At 40.9% G+C, this 21966-nt stretch overlaps 2 protein-coding genes across 4 annotated transcripts in view; both read left to right on the top strand.

Moving 5' to 3' along the window:
* tiprl (TIP41, TOR signaling pathway regulator-like) overlaps positions 1 to 2315 on the top strand; it is a 36010-nt gene extending 33695 nt beyond the window's left edge. For both annotated transcript variants that reach the window (XM_084374478.1, XM_084374479.1), the window contains exon 8: positions 1599 to 2315. In XM_084374478.1, the coding sequence (XP_084230604.1) occupies positions 1599 to 1730 (132 nt within the window). In that variant the 3' untranslated portion in view covers positions 1731 to 2315. The remainder of the gene's footprint in view (positions 1 to 1598) is intronic.
* Positions 2316 to 3390: 1075 nt separating this feature from the next.
* ska2 (spindle and kinetochore associated complex subunit 2) lies at positions 3391 to 14917 on the top strand. 2 transcript variants are annotated; one of them, XM_084372797.1, is made up of 5 exons: positions 3391 to 3499; positions 5713 to 5805; positions 7567 to 7743; positions 10535 to 10609; positions 14485 to 14917. In XM_084372797.1, the coding sequence occupies exons 1-5, from the start codon at positions 3467 to 3469 to the stop codon at positions 14563 to 14565; spliced, it is 459 nt and encodes a 152-aa protein (XP_084228923.1). In that variant the 5' UTR covers positions 3391 to 3466; the 3' UTR covers positions 14566 to 14917. The 2 variants fall into 2 exon arrangements, with proteins under 2 accessions (XP_084228923.1, XP_084228924.1); XM_084372798.1 differs by lacking the exon at positions 3391 to 3499 and adding an exon at positions 3564 to 3631.
* The last annotated feature ends 7049 nt before the right edge of the window (positions 14918 to 21966 follow it).

Here is a 21966-nt window from a genome sequence, read left to right on the forward strand (position 1 = left end):
GACAAGATTATAAGTCTAAAACTCCAAACCAACTAAAACTAAACTAACATTTTTAATGTTTCAAACTCATGTTTCCCCTTTCCCAGAATGTCACCATCGCTTAATATGTGGACTTCTTATTAAGACAAATCACATGGCATCACTAAATCATTAACATTCAAAAGAAAATTAAAACTTGGTCAAAACATCTAAACACACTTGATTATATCGTAGAACTAATCACTTATACACATTTCTTTTAGTTCTAGCCTAATAGTTATTATAACGGAATATTTTAAACATTGACCGGTAACAAACAAAAATGTGTTAGACAAAGTCTTTTGAAACTTGTCCAAATCATACCAGGACTCACCATTAGAGAGCACTGTGGCTCCAGGGAACACAGGACATTTTCACACATTAAATTTATCTCAGTCAATTTTCATCGCAGAGAAGTGAGAGCAGAATCAGTTTGCAACAGCAGCTCAGTGAAAGTGACCATCAGCTTCAGCACCGAGATAATGTCCTCTGCTGTCCTCCAATGGGCACCTATGAGGTCTAGATCTCGGTCAGACGGGTGGGTGATTGCTGGGGCAGAAAGTACAGCTGGAACCGGCCACCACTGTTCCAGGAGATGCTCCAGCATTAAGTACATGGAGTTCCATCTAGTCGAGACATCCTGGATCAGTTTGTGTTCAGCCACTTTCTGTTGCTTTTGTTTGTCAGTGAGAGCGGTAGCCTTGGCACTTTACTTTTAATGCGCCGCAAAGACGGCTTGCAGCAGCAATGGCTCAAGAGATCGATCTTGTTTCAGAGCTGCGTTTATGCACAACTGCAATAATCCCAAAGTTTGCCATTACCTCACCAAGTCGCTCTGCTATATTGGCAGCTGCGTGGCTCACCTCCAGCACTTTAGTTTCTAGCAGGAATGAATGCAGCCGCCAATCATCCGAAATAAAGTGCGCGGTTACTGTCATGTTACTCTCCATCTGGTTAGATGTCTATGTTTCTGTTGTGAAACTGACCGCCGTACAGCTTTTGATTTTCTCCATAACTGTTTGCATTGTTGTATTTGCTTGTAATGGCACGTTACGGTGTCACGTTTGGGTATGCTGTAACCGCTTTGTCTTTGTGTTTAGTGTCTCATCACTATACTTTAGTCTGTTTTTGTTATGGTCATGTCTTTGTAGATTAGTGAAGAAATGTTTGACTATAAAGTCCTTTGTGGTTTCTGTACATGTCACAGTTCAGTCACTGAATGCATTTCGATTTTGCTATTGCTTTTCTTAAATTGCAAGTCATCATTTCCCCTGAATTAATGTGAATTGATAGGCCTATGCTTGACTGTACACGAGTGGTTTCACTGTGTTATTTTGCCGACTATGAGGCCATCACATTGGTCAAGACATTAACAGTAGTTTGTATAATAACTTTTATAACATCATATTAATTAATTAATTTTGAGCTATAATTCTTATCACACTCAAAATCAGGACACAAATGATAATACAAAGACAATGTTTTCCTCTCCACTTGTAGCAGAATGTGCATTAAAACTCCTGATTATTAAAATGTCACGTCTGCTATAATGTAATGCATTTATTGTTACTGTCTTTTAGAACGTGCCTGCTGCTCTGTACACTGATCCTAATGAGATTGCCCAGCACTTAACCCTGAAGCTGACGGAGTGTGAGAAGCTGGAGCTTCCTGTGATGCAGCCTCAGACAGCTGATAATGAAGTCCTTCAGTGAGGGGCACATTGATTAGTTGCATGATGAAAACTTTGAATAATAGTCTTAAACTACATCCTCAATCTTACAGTAACGTAATCAGAGATCTCCCCTTCAAAGATCTGTACAGGAATAGTTTTTATATGCGACCATTATGATGATGTGTTCTTAAAACTGAAACCTGACTTTAGACAGTTCCTGTATGATCACAGTACACCTTGAGACGTTGTAAATTCATAGAAATGTTAACCCCAGTTTAATACTTCAATCTAGCTCCTGGCTTTGTCCATATTTGAACTGATTTTGTTTTATGATATATTTTTCACTGTCAAGTTTCATCAGCATTTTGACATAAGGCTTGGTAGGGTAGCTGTATCAATGCTTGTAATTTTAGTATATCGATAATGTGTTTGCAAAAAGCAATGCAAAAAAGCACTGCATTTTCAGAAGACTAAGTCTATGTCAATTTCTGTAAATATGTCTACTGTATTTTCTATGGTGACTAATGGAAGGTGAAAAAAACAACTTCCTTTTGTGAGGCAAACACTTCCAGAATCTATGTGAATATGTCAACCATATGGCCAAATAAATTTGTTTGTGCAAATATATAATTTCCTTTGGTTTCTGATCCAATTTGATCCAGCGTTCAACCCAGATAAAATTCAGTCTCAGCTAAATGTTGATAAGCAAATCAACCTGTGACCTGTGCTTACTTTGACAATGTCAGCATGGAGCAAATTTGGTGATTTGGTGTTTCAGTAGGAATTGGGACTTGTAAAATGTAAAACAGAATGAGATCATTTAACAATTCCTTTTTACATATACAGAGGAGCATTAGAGAGCATCCTGACAGGAAACATCACAAACTGGCATGGTTCATCACGGCCCAGGACAGGAAGGCTCTACAACATCACATCATTTTTTTATTTTTTTTTCTCTTTCCTAAAATGCATTGTCTTCAGTTTCTGTAGATGTTCTGAGGCTGTAGCCCTTGACCTCATGTAATGAAAAAAAGGAAAGCTAATAATAGAGTTGTACATTTCTTATTTCAACAAGAGAGTTTTTCTATTCCCTATATAAGCACCCACTGGAATAATTTTGTTTTTGAAGGTTTGGCTGCTGCCTCACAAATATCTCATCACAAAAAGGATGTGTCATTTAGGTTTACACACAACTATCATCCTGTAAAACACTGTTGTGTTAGAATGATCATGTTCATGCTCTGCCCAGCCTCAAACTGCCTCAGTTTAGATGTCTCGGTTTGTTATGGCTTACATGTTCTCTTTGGCTTTTAAAATGACTAAAGAAAAAGGGAGAAGCAAGTGTACATCATCAATCTTATTATTGTGTTGTTTTTTTGTTGTTTTTTTAGCTCAGTGTCATATTCACAAACTCTTGTCAGTTTTTCAGAAGGACTGTGAGCTGGGCTTACAGTCTAGTTCCATCAAAACACGTTCGTTCCCAGTTTGAACAGCCTTCTTGTCAGTGCACGTTTCATCATTCGGTTCATTTCTTGCTCCCACTGTATCTATATTTAGAGGCGTTCTTTTGATTTGTTTGTGTTCGGGCTCTGTTTCCGTGTTTGTCACTTGCTATGGTACTGAATAAAGTTGGAACAAAAAAAACAAAACAAAAACAGACGGGCAGCAACATGGCGCACACAGACACGCGCTTCGCACACAAATTGCCCAATCGGCTATCGCCATTCCTGACAACTGGCCAATCACAGAGCCCCTTCGGCCTGATAACTATTCAACATGGAGACAACAGTTGAAAAGCTTGAAGCAATGGTAAGCTCCGTGTAAAACTACTCTATTATCTGCAGTGTTTCTAACCAGAAAATATCCTTTTTGAACGATTCCAGAGACAACCTCAGAGCTCATCGATTATCGATTGGTTATTTATACGGGATGCCTAGAACAGTAAGAGCAGTCAGGTCACGGCTTTCTCTCTATACCGAAACACAATTCAAATTCCTTTGCGCCATTCAGAGGGCCTTTCTGTGGAAGTTACCGTCCGATCACCAGATGTGACAGCCCCGTCTGCAGGCTCCAGTTAGTCGAAGCCTTCAGACGTCGACTGCTGCTGCTGCCTCCCACACATCAGCTGCTGGTCGCTGTGCTAAAGTCAGGCCAGCAGTCAGTCATCACAGCTGCTCACAGTTCAGCAGTCTGATCGCAGGCACTTCATAGTTAGCGCTCAGTGACCCCCTCCCCTCTCCTCCTTTTCACAAAATACTAACAATGATATTTTTGATAAGTAAGAATCCGTCATGTGACTAAAATGTCATCATCGTTAATGTGCTGTAATGCAGCCTTTATCACCAGGAAAGAAAAACAAATCCAAGATAATATACACATAGCCTCATATAGTGATAACAATATGGTAGTGATATATTGCCCCGCCTAGTGGCAAGGCATCCAGTAGTTTATGAGACATTAAATTCAAAACAACAAAGGTGAACACCTGGGTGGCACTAATGGGACTGGATAAGTGAGAACCTTGACTTGCTGGTGGCACAAAAGGAAAAGATAAGGAATTACCAAATGTCATTAGGACTCATCCTCTGTGGACCACAAGTGTCTGTACAAAAATCCCTAGCAATAATTGTTGAGATATCTCAGCCTGGACAAAAGTGGAACATGGACCAACTGACCACCATTGCCATCCATAAGGCCAATTTGCTAGCAACTCACTAAGCTTCAAGAAAGCTCAGTTAGCTAAGCTAGTCCACTGTTTCTCTAGTGAAGCCATTATACTGAACTACTGGTGACCCTGCTAGAAAATCAGTGCCATGTTAAAAGAGCAGTGGACATAATTAGTTACCACAAAAGGAAATGCTGAAGCTGTTGGCAGGTGCTCTGACTTTATTGCACTACTGTATCAGACAGCTAGCAGTGCAATAGTATTGTCAAAGCATCTGAAAACTGCAGAGACCAGCTGCACTGACTACTTTTACATTTGTAGACTGTATCAAGTCAAGTGGACCGGATAGATGGACCATGCCATGGTCTGATGGGTATGTGAGAGCACAATAGGCCCAGGCTCAGCTGGTGAATCCGATAATTGAGAATTAACTGTATACAGTTTGCGTAAATGAAGAGATCCGTACATCACTTTGTTGCCTGCTAACCTACTCTGTCTGAGCTTGTCCTGCACTCCACATGGTCACATGATCAGGCTTCTTCCAAACTGCTTGGATCAATTACTGATAGGTAACTGCTACACTGCCAGAATGCTTTATGCCGCAGGATTTCTTGAAAATAAGCCTGTTGTAGTAAAGTAGCTCTGTCTTAATGCCTAATCTCCCTTAATGCATTCAACATCTGGTTAGATTTTTAACAGTTTTAGACTGTTTTATTTACAAAAAGTTATTGTATAGCCATTTGTATCAAGACTGTATTTAAAGCAATACATGTAGAAATTGTCATTTTGTGCGATCTGGAGCTCCCCAGAGTTTCTGGGGGGGCGAGCGTTCTGTGGCATCGCAGGGATCTCCTGGGGGCACTCCAGGTCATGCTGTGGTGAAAAGGGACCATGGGATGGTCAATACAAATCCCAGGTCTGTAACAGTTTGTCAGGCCTAATGTAGGTGCTAACTGTGTTGAAAACGTGTCTGTTGAAGTAAACATGTATGTAACAGTGTGATCCTACCCTCTACCTAAGATTACATAAAGCAGAAACAAGTGACAGAGACACCATTCACTCTGTTACAACACACTGTACCATCAATATGACTCTGAAGCTGATGGATTAAGGTCAAAAGTTACATACTGTTGCTTTAATTTTTGAGAACTTTGGCATTAACGTTATATCTTCTATCTATATCTTTTGTTAAATGAAAAAAACAGGAATTGGTATCAGTACTAAGTACTAACTAAGTACCCTGGTAACGTCTCAACACTGGTATTGAAAAAAGTTTGGAAAAAAGATGTATTGAGCAGGTTAAAGCATGGGAATTTTTCTAAAACACTATCAAAGAGTAAACTGAGTGTCTTTGCAGTTCCTGAAGTCAGAAGCAGACCTGGAATACATTGAAAAGCGGCTGAAGCTGGAGTTCATCCACCACACTGCAGAGAATGGATGTCCTGCTGAGGTGGGACCTGAACTACAACATCTCATTTCATTTTAACTTCAGACGCTGCCAATTTTAGCTAATAGGATTTTAGCTGTGATCTTGCCATTGCAGACGGTTTTTGGAGATTGCTGACAAAAAACAGTCAGATCAGAGGCAGATTGTTAACGACGATCAGTATGTGGACTGTTCAAAGCCATGATCCAGAAGCATTGGGATAGCTTGCAAGCATGTTGCCAACGTCTGCTGGACTATGTAGCAGGTTAACTATCTGGCTGAGTCCAGAAAGGATCAGGGAGCCAGGAACACGATACAGCCAATCAATCAATCAATCAAACTTTATTTATTTATTTTTTAATTTATTTTATTTTAAAGAGGACAGTGCATATTAAAGGATAACTACCATTTTTTACAACCTGGACCTTATTTCTAGCAAAATATATGATCATTTACTCACCCAGATAACTTTGGTGTCATTTGAAGTTGTTTGGACGAAATTAGATCCAGCGTAGCGCTGATATATCCATATAATGCGAGTGACGGGGCAGCGACACACAGCCTCTATATAACACATTATCTGCCACGAAACTAGTTCATTTCACTAATATTTTGTTACGATATGCTAGTGCTATTCCCCTCTGAGTCCGGGCTCGTCTGTTATCAACATCCGGGGTCAAACTAGCAGTAGCAGCTACAGGTAAACAAGCTGGGCTGTCGCGGGTGCGCGCGCAGCTCAGAGACGACATCTTCCAGGTCAGAGGTAGTAGGTCAACCTACAGACCCCGGATGTTGACAATAGACGAGCCCGGACTCAGAGGGGAATAGCACTAGCGTATCGTAACAAAATATTGGTGAAATGAACTAGTTTCGTGGCAGATAATGCTCATAGAGGCTGTGCTTCGGTGCCCGTTCACTCACATTATATGGATATAGCAGCGCTACACTGGATCTAATTTCGTCCGAACAACTTCAAATGACACCAAAGTTATCTGGGTGAGTAAATGATCATATATTTTGCTAGAAATAAGGTCCAGGTTGTAAAAAACGGTAGTTATCCTTTAATGAACATGACTGTAAAAGTGCCAGTGTTAGCCAGAGGCTAATTTCTGACTGTAGTCCTCTGGCAAGATGTTAAAAGCCATTTAAATATAACATAAAAAGACTACTAAGAACAAAAACAACAGATAGACAGTAATACACACAAAGAAACAAACAAACAAATCAAACAACAACAGAAACACAACGAAACCAAAGACATACAATATAATAAAGTGCTACAGTGCTCATTTGTATAGCACTTTTCATACGTCAAAGTAACACAAAGTCGTACCACAATGAGAGCAAGAAAAACAAGAACACAATCCTCCGACCCCCCTCACACACACATACATACACAACAAGCAATATAAAACAGGAACTGAGGAAGTGTGTAGATAAAGTATGTAAAACACAATCATTAAGTCATTCTACAGAATCAGGCTTTGTCTGACTCTTCTAAATACAGAGAACAATCATTGAATACCCATAAAACCTACCCATAAAAATAAACACAGCTGGAGATATTCTGGAAATTATTATTTGTATCCAAAACTACGAAACAATGGAACATATTTTGAAGTTTAACTGGCGTAAAATAATATCTGTGTAAAATGTGGTAGTGTATCTGGTAGTCCTGATGCTATACATCACAGTTAACAATACACAATGTGAACTGTGCCACAAAGCAACTGAGGCTGGATGCCTTAACATAAACAAGGCTAATGATTAACACTGTGCCCTCAGGAGAACCCGGCGTTGATGCTGGAGAACCTGAAGGCCATCAAAGCCAAACACACAGCATTGTGCTCTCAGGTGAGGGAGATTTCAGCTGCCCAGAAAGAGTCCATGGACTCCATCAGAAATAACCTCAGCAGTGTCATGAAGCTGATCCAACACTTCCAGCAGACTACCGATGTAGAGGTACCCTCACAAACACAACACTCACAACACATTAAACACCACCTTATCTAGTAATAGTGTATACAGAGGAGAGTGCTATGGCTGTGTTTCATATTTTCAGGCTTTTGTGAAAGTCACACAGTTGTTCAAAAGACTTCCAATATAATTATATTGCTAGTTTTGACTTCTGATAAACATGATTTGATTGAACATGATTTGAAAGTCATGGTTGAGTTTAAAGGTGGAAAAAAAGGAACCAACTTTTCAATCTATGTTGCAGATATTGTAATAAGATAAATAAGTTGAACTTGTTCTATAACTTGAAGATTATCTTTAAGCCCTTTTAGTTTCACAAATTTTTAATCCTTTAAATCAAAGCAACAGCACATAGTAAAATGTGTCTTTAAATCTTAACAAATAAAGATGAAGCAGGGTTTCCCGCAGCACTTTCCTGTTAAGGCGGCCTCCTTAACAACAAAGGGCTGCGCCTAAACTAACGTCTTCAAAAAAAAAAAAAAAAATCTATATACTAGCGATATTCGCCGTGTAACTCTGTATAAATAAATAATAATAATATAAATAAAATAAACTTTTTAAAATGGGCCTATGCGTCCGAATGCCTCTGAATCGCACGATGCGTCCGAACAGCGGCATTTGACGTTTCTTCTTCTTCTTCATGCGACGAAGCCGGCCTACTTCCCCCTCTGCATCGCTCCCGTCCGTCAGACCACAGACCACCACCTTAACTAACATATTTTCTGGGGGAAACACTGATGAATCTGTTTTTCTGTTTTCTTTTTTAACAGGGTACCAAGCTGTTAAATGATTCTGAACATTTCAATCACACAAGTCAAACTAAAATGTTTTTTTGGTTTGGACGAGTTTGGACGAATGCATTCGTCGTACTGAGCTGTGTGGTACCGACGTAAATGGTCAAACAAATTAGTTGTGTTACCTCTCGTGGCAACAGATGCAAGGCACTGTCGACACAGAACACGTGTTTGGTCAATATCATCCTTCTTGTAGCCAAAATAATTCCAGATAACTGACTTTGCTTTTCTTTTTGGCACCAAGTCTTAGTTTTCGGCGATTTTCTCTTGTTCGTTGCTCATTTTTCAATGTTGTTACTAGCAGCGACTCACTCCATGTGCAGTCCAAACTTCCACGAAATTCAACCCGGCTAAAGCAATAATAGTGCTTCAGTGGTATTTGTAGCATCAGACATGCAACCTTATTCAGTGGTGGAAAACCCTGGATTTGATCATTCGATTGCCGTACTTGAACCACGTTACCAAATGCCAAGCAGGTGGCATCTTACCACAGAGGTGTTGTCCTCCATGTATGATGATGTGGAGGAAAAAGTTAATGGAGGTCTGAGCAGTGCAGATTTGGTGGCCTTAACGACAGATTGCTGGACACCATGTAGGCCATCTTTTGAAATAAGAATTAAAAAACAAAGAGTTATCATGGCATAAGACCATTAATCCTAGACTAGACCAGTCTAAAAATAGCGTAGCCGTCTGTGCTAAAAGAAAGAAAGAAAAATCGAGAACAGAATCGAATCCAGGATCTGGAGAATCGTGACACCCCTACTAATTTGTTCCACCAGTAGCACTGTGCTACTTACTGAAAATTTTAAGTAGCACTAGCACAGCGCCACTAAAATTGGCATGCCCTAACCTAAGCCTGATTGATCCATTCCTTTACCACTTCTGATGTGTGTTTGGGATCATTGTCCTGTTGGAACACCCACCTGCACCCAAGACCCAATCTTCTGACTGATGATTTAAGGTTTTTTGCCTGTGGACACTGACACCTGTCTTCCAGCAGCTTCTAATTCATTGCAGACTTGCTTTTTGGTGGTTTTTGGTTGACTCTTGACCTTCCTGACCAGTTTTCTCTCAGCAGCAGGTGATAGTTTGTGTTTTCTTCCTGATCGTGGCAGTGACACAACTGTGCCATGCACTTTATACTTACAAACAGTTGTTTTTAACAGTTCATCTTGGGACCTGTAAGTGCTTTGACTTTCCTGACTTGTACTCCTTCAGATCAATGCTGAGCTCCTTAGACTTTTTCATTGTAGCGTTTGTGGCTGAGTCTAATGTCTGTATCAAACAGGTCCACCAGCTGTTATCAATCAGAATCAGGTTAAGATGCTACAAAGAAAATGTGATTCACACAAATTTCTATAATCACCTAAATTGATCATTCAAGTTACTGTATGTATATTTTTGATCCAGCAGATTTGGTCACATTTTCAGAAGACCTATAATAAATTCATTATTGAACCAAACTTCATGAATGTTTTTGTGACAAAGTAGTTTGTGTTCCAGTCATTCATCACAGAAACATGAGAGCTGTAGAAATCAATGGGACTGAAGACTGTCATGAAATAAATGTGCTTTATGACTGGATGTACTTTTGACCATGACTGTACATATTTGTTAGGCTTTAGCTGTCTTAATGAGAAAAATGTATTTTTATTAAAAATAATCTATGAATCTAACTTGTAACTCATTGTTTGATCCTGTTTTTGTGAATCACTCTGACTGAGAAAATCAGTCGCCGACTGACTAACCAATCAACTCTCAGGGGGCAGCCCTAGATGTGACATTGTTCTGCATGCATAGATAATATGATCTGGAAAAAACATGCCATGGCAATTAATTATGCACAGATTTATAATATACATTATACATATATATGTATGTATATATATATATATATATATATATATATACATATACACACACACACACCCACACAATGTACAAGTCAAACTGTTGACTGTGCCCTTGTTAACATGCTACAGGTTCAGCCACTGACAGAGTCAGTACAAGAGTCTGCGAAGCTCCTTGGTTCACCTTTTACAGGGACAGCAACAGAGGTAAGACCCAATCAGCTGCCAAGAACCTTTTTTGCTTACCTTTGTGACAATGTCAGCATTTCCTTTGCTGCCTCGTAACAGGAAAACAACATCACACCTCTGATGGCATGGCAAAACATAACAGATCAGAGACCAGTGAAGCTATTGTTTGTTAGACTGAGACCACATGAGGAATGAAGGGGTTAAATTAAACCATAGGACCTGTGAATCTACTCAGAACTTCACAGAGCAGGAAAACTCAGCATGTTTCTGACCACATGTTGAGCTAGTTCATGGTGATGAAGCAGCGTAGTTAAGGGTGGAGATTTGTGCTGAGATATTACATTACAGAACCAGTTTGAGTTAAATGTAATGCTTCTGACTGTGCATCAGAAAATACTCAATAAAACTACTCAATAAAACCACCATGGCTGCTTCAGTCCAACATCTTTTGATCTTCTCCAGGACTAGCTCATTACATTTATGACAAAATTACTCACTGTTTATTGTCAAATAATGGACCACTTTTTGTAGTTACATCTGCTACAGAAAAAACAGTTTCAACCCCTCCTTTATTGATAAAGTGAGCCGAAGTCCTGACATAACATCCTGGCTGACCTTTATTTCACTAGCATTTACATTTACATTTACATTTAGGGCATTTAGCAGACGCTTTTGTCCAAAGCGACTAACAATAAGTACATCTGTCACAAGAAAGAAACCACAACATATCACCGTCAATAAAGTAAGAATGAAAAAATAGAAACAATTTTCAAGCCCTCGTCTGAGCAAAGTAGCTGCTATTTATCAAGGATACCTTAAGTACATAAGTGCTTTGATTTAAGTGCTAAGGGTGAGAACATACAAGTGCATATACTTTTTTTTTTTTTTTTTTTTTTTTTTTGCATCTATTAATCAATACAATTCTAATTCAGCACATGCTTTGTCTCTCTACGAAAAAATGTAATTTAAGTGTGTTACTTATCGGCATCCACTACACAAGCCTGTGAGATTTAATCAAAGTTAAACCACAATTACATCAGTTTGCTATGTTGTTGTGCTGCTAGGGCTGCACAATTAATCGAATTTTAATCACGATCACGATTTTGGCTGCCACGATTAAATTAAGATGATAGTCGCGATATTAACATTTAAAAAGCGGGCTCTGTTGCATATCAAATCAAGCACTTTCTCAACCCAATAGTCAGCCAACCACCAGGGGGCGAACGAAAGGTTAAGGCTTCATTAAAGGATAACTACCGTTTTTTACAACCTGGACCTTATTTCTATCAAAATATATGATAATTTACTCACCCAGATAACTTTGGTGTCATTTGGCGTCGTTGGGACGAAATTAGATCCAGTGTAGCGCCGATATATCCATATAATGCGAGTAACGGGGCATCGACACACAGCCTCTATATAACGCATTATCTGCCACGAAACTAGTTCATTTGACCAATATTTTGTTACGATATGCTAGTGCTATTCCCCTCTGAGTCCGGGCTCGTCTGTTGTCAACATCCGGGGTCTGTAGGTTGACCTACTACCTCTGACCTGGAAGATGTCGTCTCTGAGCTGCGCGCGCACCCGCGACAGCCCGGCTTGTTTACCTGCAGCTGCTACTGCTAGTTTGACCCCGGATGTTGACAACGGACGAGCCCGGACTCAGAGGGGAATAGCGCTAGCATATCGTAACAAAATATTAGTGAAATTAACTAGTTTCGTGGCAGATAATGCGTTATATAGAGGCTGTGTGTTGATGCCCCGTTACTCGCATTATATGGATATATCAGCGCTACACCAGATCTAATTTCGTCCGAACGACTTCAAATGACACCAAAGTTATCTGGGTGAGTAAATGATCATATATTTTGTTAGAAATAAGGTCCAGGTTGTAAAAAACGGTAGTTATCCTTTAAGCTGCCTAAATAGCAAGCGAGCGCACCCTGCAGCAGCGGCAGCCTCAAATTATATTCAACAGTGTGACACCCCGTCCTGACATACAGCGACGAGACAGCGAGCGAGTGAGCGAGGAAAAGTGATTAGAATGTGTACTTTTCAATCAGCCTGTCCTGACGTGCCGCGAGCGATATCGCTCCGTCCAGCGATGTCGCTCAACCCTGAAAAAATCGCGCACTCTGTCTCTATCTGGACGACATTTCGAGGCGGTGTCCCGCCCCTACACTTCTAAAACTTCTAACTTCCTAAACTCCTCTTTTCAGAGTTGTGTCTGCGCCACAGGGCAACACAACTAACTTATTCAACCACCTGAAAAAAAACCACAAACCCAAATATGATGAATGCATGAAGGCCAAAGCTAACGCTGGTCCACTAAATATCCGTCCGTGTCCAGCGACAACCCAGACAACCCAGACACTTTATGATTGCACTCTGCAATGGCATATTTATTTTTTGCCCTTTGTCTTGGGTGCATTTTATTTTATTATTTATGATTTATTATTATTTTAAGTTTCAATTTGAAGCCTTGTTCACATACGGTTTGTTTAAAAAAGAAGAGTGCAATAAAAAGATATGTTTTAACTAACATAATGAATAATCGTGATTAATAATCATGATTATCATTTTGGCCATAATCGTGCAGCCCTATGTGCTGCTAGCATGCTGGAACTACTAGTGATCGTTTGTCCTCCCTGTTGGATCAAAAATAATAGTAAACAACCAGGATGTGAGGCAGATCATTACTGTGTTTTAAACTGGGGCACAAAACCAAACCGACTAATCACAAGTGAAACATCGCGTTGCATGTTCCTTCTATAGCGTTCAGCCATGCTAAATAACATGCCCAGCTACTGACTTGTCATGCCTCTGACAGAGTAGGTTAAGCCTGCCAGTCCTACAGAGATTATTGGCCTCCACAGATTAGATAAAATGTGTTAAACTGGTGCACAAAGCCAAACTGAGTGAATACACATGACACATGGCGTTACACTCCACTGTGGTTTCAGTCAATCATGCTGGCAGTCTGAACGCCAGCTTATGTGATTGGCAACCACAACATCGGGCTGCATTTCTTGAAAAGTTGAGTCTGTTGCAACTTTTTCATTGCAGCCGACTGCGTTTCTTTTTGGAACCACCAGCGGCCAGCTAAAACATACTGCCCTTATTAAAATGAATGGGAACACCTGAGTTTTAGCCGCACCACTTGATTGACCTGAATGTAGCCTCACTGTGAATAGTAGAACTATATTCATTATGACTTAGCCAACTTAGCCTAAAAGTACTGTTTGCCTTAATAAAAATAATTTCAGAAACATGTCCTTGACAGGGTGCTGTTATTGTTTTCACCTTTTTTTGTGTGTGTGTGTGAGCGTGTGAGTGAGTGAGTGAGTGAGGGCAAAATGTGGTCCTTGAGACATCTATTGTAGTGGGAACTACCACAGAAGCAGGTCTGAGTACTTTGCCAGGTGTTTACAGTATACATCGATCAGCCACAACATTAAGTGTGTAGTGGAATCTCAATGATTTTGCACTCGTTTTAGGGACACCACCTCCGAAGAGGAAAAATCTAATCAATAATTTTTTGCATTATCAGTCAAATATACAAAAGTGTGACTTCTCAATTAAATTGATCCCTGTTCAAAGGAATACACAGAAAAATGACAGAGTCTAAATTAAAAGATTTATTAACTGAGTAAATACTAATACAATGACTTAAATGAAATGATTATCGGACATGAATATTTACCGTATACAAGCAGTCAAAATGATGATATGGAATTGAAAACCTTCCACAGCGGAGTCTGGGTGGGGCTGTACAAGAGTGAATGATGGCTACATTCATATTAGCACATTCACACTGCATTTTCTGCAGGAAATGCATTTTGTAGTTACTGCTGCTGTTGTAGCTAAACTTATGAAATGTTTTCTTTTAGGTGCTTCCTGCTGTAGTAGCTTCTGGCCAACAGCAGCTGTTGAGTGGGTCTGCTACCTTCAAGTCTTCTACTCTGCTGTGAATACTCCACAGACGGCAGCGTGAAATATTTTGAAACAATTGTTGGATAGATCGCCATGAAATTTTGTACTGCTGTTCATGTTCCCATAATGATGAATTGTTGTAATCCTCTGACTTTTCATCTGCAATTAGTTCATGACAGAATACCTGCAAGAATACCTGCAAAGACATTCCCATCAGCTTCAACTGTACTTTGTGTTTAGTGCTTTTTAACATTATATGTTATATATTATACCTGTTTTACATGAACATATTTGTATTATTAACAATCATTTACCACCATTTCCGTGTATGCTGTTTAGTCCCAGTGTCCTGTTCCCATAGAAGAATAAATATACTTTTGGCAGACATTGCTCCATTTGTAGGGCTCATTCTTCTCAGTTTGTATCATAAAGTGATTTGATCTGTATTTTACAGTTCATGGGTAAAGCTTTTACAGGTCCATAATATCTCCTGTAAGTTTCCTGGAAAGAACTATGTAATTTGGTTGTATGATAAGGAAATAGACACAACGGTCTGAAACCATTTTTTTATGAACCACTAGGCGTAACCAAAAGCAGGACACAGGACAATTTTTTATTGTAATCAGGACAAGGATGAGCGGAAAGATCATAGGGGAATGAGGTCCAAAGGCAGTGATGAGGCAGGATGGTGGCTGGGTGGGTAAGGCATGATTGTGGAAGATGCAAGGTACTGTGGCTGGCAGGGAGGTTGGAGGCAAGCTGACAGATGAGTTGGTGATCCTGCAAGCACAAAGAAACATGTTGGGAGGTTAATTTGTCTAGCAGTAAGTTTTGGTCTAAACCTGCGTATACCGCAGGTGAAACAACAATCTGGCAATGAGTGGTTGGAGAGCTAAAGTAGATATGCTGTAGTCTGATGAAGAGATGAGAGGCTGGTGTGCAGAGTAGGAGTGATGAGCTGATTGCAGACGATGTGTACTGGGGGTGGGAATCACATGGTACCTCACCATTAATACGCGATAATATCACGATTCTGCAATAATGGAGATATTGCAAGACCAAATATAACGATACATCACGATATCTGTCCAACTGAAGAATACAAAATACCTGTAAAAGGTGAAGTGCAGGATTTCTCTATTAACTGCAATTTGGTGCAAGTGTTACAGAATTTGACACAAACTGAGATGAAGCACTAAACAAAAAGTGCACAGTCTTACAGATATTTCTCCTTTCATATGAGCTGTTTGCTGCGTTAGGGGCGGCTGCACATGATTACTGTAGACACTAGGTGACAGCAGAGCGCTTGAATCCTGATGATAACAGTAAAATCCTGATGACAGGATTTTTCTTTCTACCCCGTTTAACCACAATGTACTCAGCAATGGCAGAGTGGCGCTGTCCGTACCTCAGCTGATTGACTCCACAGGAAGCAGATGTATGAAGTCTAAAGCTATGTTAATATGACTGCTTCAGCTGATATTTAACTTTAACAGCTGTTCTGTGAACCAAGTTAAATAAACTTAAGACGTGTAACATTAAGTTACTGTTTGTACTTGCATAGGCCTATAAGTGAAACAGTCTGAGGTATATGTTTATGCCCAGCTTGAAGGCAGTGTGGAGATCACTGTTAATTAGCTGTGGCAGAGTGCGGTACACCCAGATTAACTTGTGATATAACTTTAACCAGTGGTGCAGGTATACAGCATATAACTACATATTTTTCTGTCAGCATTGCATATACCCACATCTAAATCTCCCGTGGTACGCATCTTCATTACATTGTTTGGGGGAACTATAGGTAACTGCATACTTGCCTACTTGCATACTTACTTGGACATCGGCAAGGGGAACTATGCACGTTGCTGTTCATTGATTTCAGCTCGCCGTTTAACACCATAGTTCCCCTCAGACTGGTCGCCAAGCTCAGGGATCTGGGGCAGAGCTCTTCACTCTGCTCCTGGGTCTTGAACTTTCTGACCGGCAGACCACAGGTGGTGAAGATCGGAAATTGCACCTCCAGCACCCGCACCCTCAACACCGGCGCCCCCCAAGGCTGCATCCTGAGCCCCCTGCTCTACTCCCTGTACACCCATGATTGTACGTGACCAAGACCAAGGAGATGGTGGTAGATTTCAGGAGGGAGAGGCAGAGGTCCCATTACGCACCACTACAGATCTATGGGACCCCGGTGGAGAAGGTGTGCAGCTATAGGTACCTCAGAGTTCATATCTCTGAGGACCTAACATGGACAACCCACATCATCTCTGGTGAAGAAGGCTAGGCAGCGCCTGTTTCACCTCAGACGGCTGAGGAAATGTAAGAACCTCACAGGGCTGCAGAAAACCACCTTCTCTGCCGCTATCCAGTCTGTCATCTCTGGAAGCATCACCACCTGGTACGGCAACTGCTGCGCCCAGGACCGGAAATCTCTCCATAGAGTGATCCGATGTGCTGAGCGCATCACTAGAACTGCATTGCCCTGCCTTCAGGACATTTACACCAGGCAGTGCAGATCCAGAGCGACCAGGGTCATGATGGACATTCACCACTCCAACCATGAACTGTTTGTGATGCTGCCTTCTGGCAAGCGCCTACGCAATGTCATGGCCAGGACTGAGCATCTGAGGAGGAGCTTCTTCCCTTAGGCCATTCGGACAATAAACTCCCGTAAACCAACATAACACACACTCAGCTAGGGGTGGGCGATATATATCGTTTGCGATAATATCGTCATTGTTGTTTTCGCCAAAAATATTGAAACGCACGCGAAAACTCCTCACATCCACTTAATACACGGTGCAGCAGCACTCTCTACAGCATGGCAGGATTCGCCCCACCCCTCAACCTCTTGCCTTCCATGTCTGAACCCCGCGACGTCTCATAACAACAACAACAACAATGGCGGACTACATGCTTGTGTTCGCGTTTCTTGCAACTTACTCGCCTTGTAGTCGAGTGTGAGTCGCAGCAGCAGTTCGACCTCATTATCGGTCCACACAAACGATTCTGGTTTCCTTGCACTAGCCATTTTCATCTTCTTCTTGTTGTGTTTGGTTTCTCAGTCTACTGTCTGTTTGTTTACAGCACGCAAGCTTTTTGCGCATGCTCGCTCCGTCTCTTCTTCTCCGTTTTTGGTGAATTTCAAGTGCCCCCTATAGGCCTGGAATATGAACTACAGCGTTTTCAGTCGTTTTCAGTGGATCTGTCTGGACGTAAATAGTCTTGAAACGATGCCAAGGAAGACGGAGGAAAAAAAGATTGTTTTTGTCCCTGTGGACGGGGCCTCAGTCACACAACTAGTGGGCCTACGTGATCACATGACCTCTCACTAGCATCCTCCTTGCAACAGTTTAGCAGCGTGTGGTGATGGTAGAGAGAAAATCAAATCAAATCAAATCAAATTTTATTTATAAAGCCCAAAATCACAATCACATTGCCTCAATGGGCTTTACAGTCTGTACAGTGAGCGACATCCTCTGTCCTTAGACCCTCGATTCGAGTGAGGAAAAACTTGCCATCGACTGAGCGGGACGAGGCATCGCCAGATGGTGCCCGAGCCACACGACCTCCTGTCCAACATGGTGACCTGGAAGAGGGCAGGCCACACAGGATAATTAGTGATAGATAGAGAGATCAGAGTGAGGAGGCCTCAAAAAATGCAGGCACCTCAGCGCTAAAAAGAAGAAGAAGAAGAATCTTTATTTGTCAGATGTCTTTTACATGCGCCATGCAAACACACCCGAAATTAGTCCTCTGCATTTAACCCATCACTAGCTACACATTGTAAGTACACACACTGCAAACTAGGAGCAGTGGGCTGCCATGACAGGCGCCCGGGGAGCACATGGGGGTTTGGTGCACACAAGCCCTAACTCAGACAATTCCAATCACATTTTAAAGGATATCGACTGATTATCGTTATCGCCAAAATCCCAAAAAATATTGAAATATTATTTTTTGCCCATATCGCCCACCCCTACACTCAGCACACACCATATATCACAAACATGCATACACACCCTGCTACTTTGCACACAGTCTTTCTGTAAATACTTTTTTCTTTGTCTCTTATTTATATCTATTTCTTGTTTATAATATGTGTGTGTGTGTGTATATATATATATATATATATATGTTGTATTTAAATTTAAGTCTGTTATTTTATTCTCTTTTTCAGTTTTATTTTCTTATATAAATTTTAGTTTCTGGTTGCACTATTTTTTGCACAGTAAACGGAGTGGTTGCAATTTCTTTTCACTGCTGCTGTACTTGTACAATTGCATGTGACAAATAAATCTTTGAATCTTGAATTTTGAATACTTGTGGACACAACCATCACTAATGCTTATGTAACTGCTCAGGGATTTAAGCTATTATTTCTCTAATTTTGACAAACTAACCCCTGACAACACATTAGCTAAGGTGGTAAGGACTATGGCTGTTGGTAGCTCTTGTTGATGTTGTTCAAATATGTCAAATTGTAGTTTTATGGGTCATTGTTCTTCAGACAATGGGGCTAAACTAGCTAATATCTCTATAATACCTCTATTCTACTAGAAGTTTCAGAGACCATCCAAGACCTCCTCCTCTCCATCACCACCCCAGAATCATCCCCCCTGCTGTGAGGAGACACAACAACTCAACCTGGACCTCCCACTCCCCACACGCCCACCACCTCACCACTGTGAAACACAACCAGAGGAGGCTACTTTCCCCCTCCTCAGTCCCTGCCCACCATCCCCCTTTACAGCATCGGCAGCAGAACTATGCAACAGCACCTGCCCCTGGTCCGCCTCCCCACCCACAGCAGCAGAACTATGCAACAGCACCTGCCCCTGGTCCAGCTCCCCACCCACAGTAGCGGAGCTATGCTGCAGCTGTAGCCCAGCCGACTGCCACAGTCCCTCCCCCTGCTACCTCTGAGCTGGGATACATCAGGGAGATGCTGCACACCCTGTGCACTCGGCTTCTGTCCAGCTATGATAGACAAACTCTGAACACTTTCCCATTTGATTAACAGAACAACATGCAAATATATTGTTAGTTAGTAATAGTAATAATAGCAATAGTAGTAATCAGTACAATGGTAATATTCATGAAAATAGTACATACCTCCATGGAATTCATATGAAATGATTATTTAGTATTATAAATGTATAGATAATTGTAGGTGTTTTAATATTTGTCTCACTATACAGGTTCATTTTGATTGTTTTTTAATGTGTTCATTTCATATAAGCTGTTGGAATATTCAGGGTCTCCACTGCTCAACCTTTGAGCTGAAGAGCGGAAACCCTGAATTCATGAAATCTATCAAAGACATTGATATAATTATATTGACTGAAACATGGCAGCAAAATGATTTGCTCACTCACTGTCCTCCAGGATATAATGAAGTCATGGTGCCCTCTATAAAATTAAAAAACATGCGCAAGGGCAGAACATTGGGGGGGATCTTGGTGTGGTATAAAGGAGATCTTTGCCGTCAGATCTCACCAGTAAAACAGGGTAAATCACACATTTGGTTGAGATTGGATCAAATCCTAGGCATAACTGATAGGGATCTATATCTCTGTGCAATTTATATACCCCCAGGAGATTCTCCTTATTTTGAAGAAGACATTTTTGACACTCTCCATTCAGAAATTGCCTACTTCCAGGCCCAGGGAAACGTGCTTTTAACTGGAGATCTGAATGGACGACCAGGAATCGAACCTGATATCATGGACCCACAGGGCAACAACCATGTATTTGGTCAGGCCCCCCTGTTTACCACACCAACAATCACCCATTGAAATAACCTTGACTCTGAAATAAATCAAAGTGGCAGGGAGATAGTGCATCTCTGTCGGGCCTTAGGCCTGTACATATGGTAGTGTGGCCGGAAGATGCCCCCCCCCCCTGCGGCTGGTCGCTGCAGTTTGATGTGGCTGCGCTGCTGCTGACCGCTGCTGCTTTGCTGCTCTGGTCCCTTCCTTGTTTTGGTGTATTTTGTTTGGTTTCCAATTTTCACTCTTTAGTCATTTAGTTATTTGTTGCTTTACGTTGTCTTAGGAATTCAAACCATATGTTTATTTTGTACTGTATTTTGTCAATATTAATTTGGTTGGTTGGATTTCGTTATTGTCTTTACTGAGGTCCTTGTATTGTGTTCTTTTTCTTCCAGACTTGTGTTAATTTTCTTTGTTTATTTGACAGGTGCTGTGGCCCCAGGCAGCAGTTCACTCCTCTGGTGGTGGGTTTCTTCACACTCCCGATTTGTTTGCTGTGTCACGGGTGATTTTGTTTGGTTGTGGACCCCCGTCCCTCGTTTTGATCCCTGCTGCTGTGGTAAGCCCAGTCCTGTCTTTACCCTTGTTTGGTTGCCCTTAATTGTGTTATTGTTTTTGGTTTAACTTTGTTTGGTTATTTAATAAATCATTTTTGCACTGAAAACGTTCTCTGCCCCAGTGAAATCTTTTATCGAACCTGTGTCCTGCGTGCTAATATCAAGTGAAAGACCATATAGTAAAATAGTAACATCTTACTTTAATAATTTCCTGGGGGTGAAATTCCCCTGGGTGGCGTTGTCACGGCAACTTATTGAACCACTCTGTCACAGTAGGTTCAGAGGGGACTCTTTAGGGAGATTCACATACTCCTCAGCTCTTGGGCCTAGTGTAGTAGACTATGCAATCACTGACATGGACCCCTCTGCTATCAGTGCATTCACTGTCAGACAGCAATCCCCCCTTTCAGACCACAACCAAATAAATGTGTTCTTTAAACTCTCAGATCAAATGAGTGACACAAAAAGGGAACCCAGCAAGCTGTTTCAATTAAATCCTACTTACAGATGGGGCCCAGACAGTGGAGACAAATTCATCATGGCCTTGAACTCACCTGATCTGATGAATGACTTATCAATATATGACCAAAACCAATATGTCTCTACCAGAGATGGTGTAAACAAGGCCATTGATGATATCAATATGATATTTCATAAGGCAGCTATTAAAGCTGACCTCATCAAACAAAAACGGAAGCCTGTTAAAAGGCAAAATGCTGACAAATGGTTTGATCAAGAATGCAAGACCATCAGAAAAGACCTGAGAAAAATAGCAAATGAAAAACATCGCCAACCAAACAACCCAGCCCTACGCATTAGATACAATGACATTTTAAAGAAATATAAATGTACAATTAGGAACAAAAAACAAAATTATACCCACATGAAACTTGAAGATATTGAGAATGCCATTAATCAAAATCAAATCTGGGATATGTGGAATAAGTTCAACACAAAGCAACAGACATTACCCATCCAAAATGGTGACATCTGGAGAGCACATTTTGAAAATCTGTACAAAGACATACCAATAAATCAAATCAATTCAGATTGATGTATTATACAAGAAAAACTCCAAACATTAGAAGAAACAATTAAAGACAACCAA

Source organism: Pagrus pagrus, assembly GCF_965226575.1.
Source record: "Pagrus pagrus genome assembly, chromosome: 14".
Lineage (NCBI taxonomy): Eukaryota > Metazoa > Chordata > Actinopteri > Spariformes > Sparidae > Pagrus > Pagrus pagrus.